At 40.8% G+C, this 8,578-nt stretch overlaps 1 protein-coding gene across 1 annotated transcript in view; it reads right to left on the reverse strand.

Annotated features, from left to right (window-relative positions):
* LOC117988871 (uncharacterized) overlaps positions 1–4,915 on the reverse strand; it is a 47,393-nt gene extending 42,478 nt beyond the window's left edge. Inside the window, exon 1 of the mRNA XM_034976138.2 lies at positions 4,411–4,915. Within this exon, the coding sequence (XP_034832029.1) occupies positions 4,411–4,790 (380 nt within the window). The 5' untranslated portion in view covers positions 4,791–4,915. The remainder of the gene's footprint in view (positions 1–4,410) is intronic.
* Positions 4,916–8,578: the final 3,663 nt, after the last annotated feature.

Below are 8,578 nucleotides of genomic sequence, written 5' to 3' on the forward strand. Positions count from 1 at the left end.
AACTAATTCTTTGACCAAGGTACTCGATAACCATTAAGAGAAGAGATAAGCTCGAGTTAAACAAATAAATTAGTATTTTCAATTTTCATAGTAAGATAACTATATCAAGTGGGGTATCACATGAAAGGTCTTCACCTGAACATTCTTAAACAGATTTTAATTTATTTTTATGCATAATAGTTTTTATCTATAGTGCAAAATGTCGAAAAAAATACCCGAGTACGGGACCCTCGGTGAGCGAGTCTGACTCGCATTTGGCGGGTTTTTTATGCATGTAAACCACTGAGTATTCTGTTATCCGTGATGTAAACTAAATAGGTAGGTATAGGTATGCCAGTTAGCGCAGTCAATTTGCATTTTAATATTTTTTAATCAAAAAGAATCCACCTGTGTTGAATCTGCCCCGTTGTTTACGAAAATTGCTGTAAGTTTTATGGAATCAACCTGGTAGGCTAATTCCCACGGGATTTTTAAATAACCTTATTCTATGTGGAAGAAGTCGCGGGCAAAATCAGTTATAGTGCATCCTGGAGGAGTAAGTACATACCTATTTCGCGTTCCGTATTCCATACTAATATTATAAAATAATGCGAAAGTGTGTCTGTCTGTGACAGCTAGCTTTTCACAACACAACAGTTTAAACAGGTTCTGATGAAATTTTGTACAAAGTTAGCTTACATCCCGGGGAAGGACATAGGCTACTTTTATCCCGGCAAATCAATGTGTTCCCACGTTTATAAAAAACCTAGATTCACGCGGACGAAGTCGCGGGCATCAGCTAGTAGCGATATAAATGTAGATGTCTTTGCATATAATAGAGAAAATAGAATCGCAGTCAGCTGTATGCAGCACAGCGGACTCACTGTGGCGTGATCTTGGGCAAGAACGATACAGATTTCAAATGCTGCACTGCACCGGGAAAGAGGTCAACCGCCGAATCCTATTAGGTTGGGCAGCGTTCAGGAAGCTTCGAGATGTCTTCTTGTCCAAAATTCCTCAGTGCTTGAAGACCAAAGTCTTCGAACAGTGCGTGTTGCCAGTGATGACATATGGATCCGAGACATGGTCGCTAACTATGGGCCTCATAAGAAAGCTCAGAGTCACTCAGCGGGCGATGGAGAGAGCTATGTGCGGAGTTTCTCTACGTGATCGAATCAGAAATGAGGAGATCCGTAGGAGAACTAGAGTAACCGATATAGCTCAACGGGTTGCGAAGCTGAAGTGGCAATGGGCAGGGCACATAGTTTGTACAACCGATAGACGTTGGGGTCCCAAGGTGTTGGAATGCCGACCTCGCATCTTACGCATCGAAACTCATGCGGACGAAGTCGCGGGCATCACCAAGTATATACTATATTATGGCGAAGTATCGACAGTATCGGCCGTTGCCTGCGTCGTCGGAGAAGTCAATACGTGATACTGACAGTCCAATGAATAATTTAGCGGACGTTGCGGTGACCGGCCACGTGGCTTCACTATAGTTGTATTCTAGAGTCGTTTCTCATTTTGACTACGCTCTATTGAAGTCTACATTGCGACAAGGCTGTCTTGGCGCGTGGCGAAAATCGGAACTAACGTTGCCGTCAAGTGTCCCCTTTGTTCTTGTTTGAACAAGCCTTTGTTTTCCAACAGCGCCCCCCTGTCAATGTCATTCAAGTGCAAAGAGAGCCTTGTCGCACTGTACAACGAATGTGACCATAGATTATATACTAGTGTCGCCCCCAAAGCAAGTTTTTTTAGGGTTCCGTACTAAACAAGGAACCCTTATATGTGTCCCCCCCCTCTTTCAGTCAAATGGTAGTATATAGGAACGTGACAAAATTCACAGCAGTAGTAGGTATATATTATAATTTAAAGGATGGCTAAGTAGGGTTCACAGGTTAAGGAGTTATATCTGTTTTTCGAGGTTTATTGTGACTTCGGAACCCTACACTGCGCGTGGCCCGCCACGCACTTGGCCGGTTTTTTTTTATATTTCAGGTCAGGCTATAGTTCTAGTTAATTACGAATAAGATACGACTCGATCTCTAGGGCTAATTTTACAATCGTCTAATCGAAAAACAAAAAGAACAAAATAGTTATCTAATGAATTCTAAGCACTAATTGACTTGACTTTTCGGTATTTGCTATGATTGCTATGAATATTACAACTCATAGTATTTTTTAATGGTTTCGTATTAAAAAGAATTTAAGAACTGTCACTAATAAATCTGAATACTTCGATAAGGTTCCTAGTTCGATATGGTTCGGAGAGTGTGTTCAGGAACTTTTCGATCTTGTCCCCCCTTCACCATTTTACCACCGAACCGCAAGACGTCGGGCGAGTTTCCATCCTTATGTCGTCGACATCGCATCTACACGCACGAAACGTTTTGCGTCATCATTCCTCATACGCATGGCATGGCATACAACCCGGGTATCTTTAAAACAAGAGTGAATAGGCATCTTCTAGGTAAACGCATCCCATCTTGGGCCACATCATCAGTCATCACTTTGCATCAGGTGTGATTGTGGTCAAGCTATAGAATGTTTACCTATAATGAATAAAAAAAGCAATTACTATAAAGAGAAAAGTTAATTATAATAGTACTAACGGATCTACCACCGTAAATGATATGTAATTATGTAAGACGGACAAGCAGTTCCGTTGAATAACTGAAACATCGTTTAACTATTAAAAATCGGTCAAGTGCGAGTTGGGGTCGGGCAGGAAGGGTTCCGTAGCGTCGTACAAGAAATAACACTTTTATATTTTATGATTTTTTTTATAGCGGCCACATAGATTAATTATCGGTCTCGCTACGCTCATCGGTCATTTTGAAAATTTTCTTATTTAGTGTTATAGTGGCAATAGAAACACACATTCTGTGAAAACTTCAACTTTCCACCTCAACATTACGGTTCACGAGATACAGCCCGCTGTCAGACAGACAGACGGACGGACGGACGGACGCACAGCTGAGTTTATTTGGGTGGCACCCTTCGGTTATGAAACACTGAAAACATTGACTTATTATATGTAGTAGTATATCATATCACTGACTGAACAGTAACTTGCCTCGGCTTCGCAATAGTTAAGTAACCTATGTATTTTATCAAATGTTAGGTAGTAATGGTAATAGTACCTACTTCATCATGATCAACCCATCGCCGGCTCACTACAGAGTACGGGTCTCCTCTCAGAGTGAGAAGGGTTTTGGCCATAGTCTAACACGCTGGCCATGTGCGAATTGGTAGACTTCACACACCTTTGAGAATATTATGAAAAACTCTCAGGCATGCAGGTTTCCTCACGATGTTTTCCTTCACCGTTAAAGCAAGTGATATTTAATTACCTACTTAAAACGCACATAGCTCCGAAAAGTTAGAGGTGCGTGCCCGGGATCGAACCCCGACCTCTGATTAAAAGGCGGACGTACTTACTAAGTGGAAAATTTTGAATTAGAAAATCAGTACCATGAGTGACTTCCTAAACATTAGTAACCACCTAGTCGTTTCCAGTCAATCTTAATCCGAACATCCGCAATAAATTTGCGAACTGACAAATGTGCAAAGTTTAACCATATTTCCTCCTCGTGCACTCAATTACAACTCTTGAAACTTCAGTGACAAGGTTCAAAATGATAAAACAATGCTGAAATTTCATCAATTGGCACAGGATAAATTTTCGGCGGGTCCCCGTGGGGCATGGACCTTTTAAGGTGTTTACTGCATAGATAACTTAAAGCATTGACAAAAGGTCAAAATAGAGGTCCAATAGCTCTACCTACTACGTACAAAAAAACCAGCTAAGAGCGAGTCAGACTCGTGGATCGAGGGTTCCGTATCTTGGAATATATTATAAGAAAGATCCAATACATGTGATGTTTTTTTTTTTTAATTTTAGAGGGATTAATTTTTCAATTTTTTTATTTAATTTTGCTTAAATTATCTCCAACTGCAGATGTAAGTTTTTAATTGGAAAATATTTAATTAAGTACTTAATTGGTTTTCATTAATTAAAAATTACAAATTAATTGACTAAACGATTACAAATTAAATGATTTTCTGACTTTAGATTTCCGTAGAAACACATTTTGTGTTTTATATAATAATCCATAGGTACTAATATTATAAATGCGAAAGTGACACACTTCACTTTTCAGTCTGTCTGTCTGTTACCTTTTGCACGGCCCATCCGTTTAACCGATTTCGATGGAATTTGGTACAGAGGTAGCTTGCATCCCGGGGCAGGACAAGGCTACTTTTTATCTCGGAAAATCAAAGAGAATAATAAGGGTACTGATGTGAAAGTGTGTTTGTGTGTTGGTTTATTGGTTTGTTGGTTTGTCCTTCAATCACGTTGCAACGGTGCAACGGATCGACTTGATTTTTGTATGGGTACAAGTTATATGGATAACAAGCACTCACTAAGTCTCGATGAGCTCGCAGTTGAGGAGCAGCTTGTCTTCCCCAAGTTCCACTACAGCAACTGTCTGATCATGGAAGTAGATCATACGGAGAGTCTCGTTGCTGACTCTCCGCCCCGTGTACGGCTTCACTCCCGGCTCTCTTCTCTCCGCGTCCTCCGATCGCGCGCCCACCGTCCCGACCAACCCAGCGAGAGACCAGCTCGCAGGGAAGGTGAACGCAAAGGGCTTAGCAGATGCACTTTGGGGGGAAGAAACCGCGATGCAACATATAACTACAACTGATATTAGGGATTTCAGGATCCCGTCGGCCATAGGGGCGCCTCTGTTCAAAGCTTCCCGCGCGTATCGAACGGCGCTGATCAGCCTACGGAACGACATTGTTTACACCACACGACATATAGTCACACGCTAGAGATACAGTTGGGTCCGTTGTCCATGACTCTAGTACCCGTGCGCCCGCTACGCCGGTGTATCGCGGACTGCCGCTGCCACCTAAAGTTGTCTAGTCTTCGCTTGGCTGTGGCGCTCCACCTGCATCGGGCACTTTCTTCAGTGACGTCATGTAATTTCACTTCTTTCTGACTCGTAGTATTATGTGGATGCTTTGTTTAATGTCGCGAGGGGATTAAACAATTATCGCCTATGTTATGTAACTTGTCCCATTTGATATTATTTCTGCTTGCATAGAAATAATCATAGAAAGATTTTTTATTCGAAAGCGCTTGTATTAGTTTATTTGAATAAAACATCTTTCTATTTTTATTCAAGTAAAGTTTTGTAAGTGCTTTTGAATCGTTAAACAAGTGGATTTATCAATTAGTAGATTAATGTCCTTCCTACCGAGAAGAGCCAGTAAGAAACTCGACGATTGCTCTTTTCATATATCCAATTGGCATGATTACAGTCCAACTGTGCAACAACAACTGCCATAATTTCAAATAAATCTGCCACCGGACTCTACCACAAGTTCGGAACTCCGGAAATCTGTAGGGCGATGTCGTAAAACCTGCATCAATCATCTCAATTATTATGATTGGCTGAATTTGTGCTATTCTTGCTGAAACAATGTAGCCAATAGTGAGCGAGTGTCAACCAATCAGAGGTGATTGAGATCGTGACATTATAGCTGTCATCTACCGCAATCGAGGAGCCCGCAAGAAACTCATTATTTCATCATGATCAACCCATCGCCGGCTGACTAAAGAGCACAGGTCTCCTCTCAGAGTGAGAAGGGGTTTTGGCCATAGTCTTCCACGCTGGCCATGTGCGGATTGGTAGACTTCACACACCTTTGATAACATTATGGAGAACTGATGATGATGTATATTGAAGTTATTATAGTCATACTATACCTATATTACCTTTTGCAAAAAAATACTACTGGATTCCGTACAATCTGCATTCCGACCCGCTGCGCGATTGCGGGGCGAATGACAGCTACAATGTCACGATCGCAATCACCTCTGATTGGTTGACGCTCGCTCACTATTGGCTACAATGCATTGTTGCAATAAGAATCGCACAAATTCAGCAGAACAGTTGAGATTGTAATAACGATTGATGCAGGTTTCGCGCAATCGAGGTGCAGATGATATTAAGTTAAGATAAAAAAAAAAATGCTGGTAGGTACATGATTGTATTGTTACTGACTTTTCTGCCGTTGCAGGACAGTTACTCACCTTGGAGACCCCAGGTTCGATTTCCGGTTCAATCAGTTTAACACTTTACAATTTTTAGGGTTCCGTACCTCAAAAGGAAAAACGGAACCCTTATAGGATCACTTTGTTGTCTGTCTGTTTGTCTGTCAAGAAACCTACAGGGTACTTCCCGTTGACTTAGAATCATGAAATTTGGCAGGTAGGTAGATCCTATAGCTGACATTTGGGGAAAAATCTGAAAACCTTGAATTTAGGGTTAGATCACACAAAAAAAATTAAATTGTGGTCATGAACTAATAATTAGTATTTTCAACTTTCGAAGTGAGTGACTATATCAAGTGGGGTATCATATGAAAGGTCTTCACCTGTACATTCTAAAATAGATTTTATTTTATTTTTATACATCATAGTTTTGAATTATCGTGCAAAATATCGAAAAAATACGACTGTAGTACGGAACCCTCATTGCGCGAGCCTGACTCGCACTTGGCCGGGTTTTTTTAATATTGCAATATTAAGAAGGTACGTAGTTACGTACACTAAGGAAAATTTCTTACAACTCCATTTTAATCATCACTATCAACATCCTCCCTAGCGCAGTGGTAAGCACTGTGGTCTTATTAGTGGGAGGTCCCAGGTTCGATTCCTGGCAGGGGTATGACATTTTATAATTTCTAAATTTCTGGTCTGGTCTGGGAGGCTTCGGTCGTGGCTAGTCATCACCCTACCGGCAAAGCCGTGCCGCCAAGCGATGCAATTTAGCGTTCCGGCACGATGCCGTGTAGAATACAAAGGGTTTAGGTTTAATAAAAACTGCCATACCCCTTACAGGTTAGCCCGCTTCCATCTTAGACTGCATCATCACTCACCACCAGGTGAGATTGCAGTCAAAGGGCTAACTTGTATCTGAATTTAAAAAAATTAAACCTCTCGCCGGCCCACTACTGAACACAGATTTCCTCTCAGAATGAGAAGGGTTAGATCATACTACGTTGGGTGGATTGGTAGACTTCACTTACCTTCGAGAAAATTATGGTGAAACTAACTTATGCCCGCGACTTCAATTCAAACGACTTCAAATTTCAAACCCCTGTTTTACCACTTTAGGGATTGAATTTTCAAAAATCCTTTCTTAGTGGATGTCTACGTCATAATAGCTATCTGTACGCCAAATTTCAGCCCGATCTGTCCAATAGTTTGAGCTATGCGTTGATAGATCAGTCAGTCAGTCAGCTTTTCCTTTTATCTCAGGCATGCGATAAAGCAAGTGATATTTAGTTGAGTTTTAGGTTTTAGGTTAATGACTGTTGTATAGTACGCGACGGGTTGAGATGGCAAGAAGGATATGAGGCGGGGGACGCCCCGCACAGCCTCACGTCACCCGCGCTATCCCGCACCGGATTAACGCAGGGGCTGTGCGGGTGTGCGGGGCGTCCCCACCCCGATTGCCATCTCGACCTGTCGCATACTATACTTTATCTATACAGCCGAGCTAATGATTTTGCCAATGACTTCTGACTGATAGTAGATATCTACCTAATAATTACCTATTACTTAATGACTTTCACGCCAGTTTCGAAGCATCACAAACGATCTACATATTCACATAATTGTCGATTACGATATAGGTAGGTACCTAAATACATAGGTACAATAGGGGTTAGGTATGCAGCCTAATAATATTACTAATCTCGTAGGTATGTACCCGAAAACCTATTACAAGTACCTAATTAGATACCTAGCACCATCAACATTAGACTTCAATCAATTAAATAAATCAATCACTGCGTCCTCTGCTGGAAATAGGCCTTCCCAAGAGCGCGTCACCACAACGACGGTCTGGTCACTGGTGGCCGGTGGGAGGCTACGACCGTGGCTAGTTAGCTCAGTGCAAGTATTACTCCTAATTTTAGCTTACCATCTTACCTGCAAAGCCGTGTCGCCAAGCGATTTAGCTTTCCGGCAGGCCTTTCTTTTTGTGTAGTTTAAGTTTATTATTTGTAACCTTGACTAAAATTTGAATGCAACGTTAGTTGTAAACGAGGCTGTATTCGTAGTAGCACCATCTATCGTTGAATAGACAAATATTAAACTAGAGTCTTCAATTATTCGCCCCGTATTTAAAAAAAGTCAAATCTATTAAAAATATTAAATATTTTTGTAAATTTAATATTCTAAAAAGTGGAAAACTCTTAATAAAATATTATATTCCGGAACGATTAACTTAAAAAAAATATTATAAGCAGCGCCATCTATTGTAAAGTAGGAAGAATATACAATTTGATTTAAAAAAACGAGTCAGACTATAGGCTTAGTAAACTAGAGTCAGACACGAAGGGTTCCGTACAAGAAATAACACAATTAAGGTTGATTATTACAGTCTCTTTGACTGCTAATTTTGTTGAATAAAAAAGTCGCATTCAAATCGGCCCATCCGTTTGAGCACTACGATGGCACAGATAGACAAAATGCTCATTTTAATCTTTGAACTCTTTGAATAAAACGAAA

This window comes from Maniola hyperantus, chromosome 15, assembly GCF_902806685.2.
Source record: "Maniola hyperantus chromosome 15, iAphHyp1.2, whole genome shotgun sequence".
Taxonomy (NCBI): domain Eukaryota; kingdom Metazoa; phylum Arthropoda; class Insecta; order Lepidoptera; family Nymphalidae; genus Maniola; species Maniola hyperantus.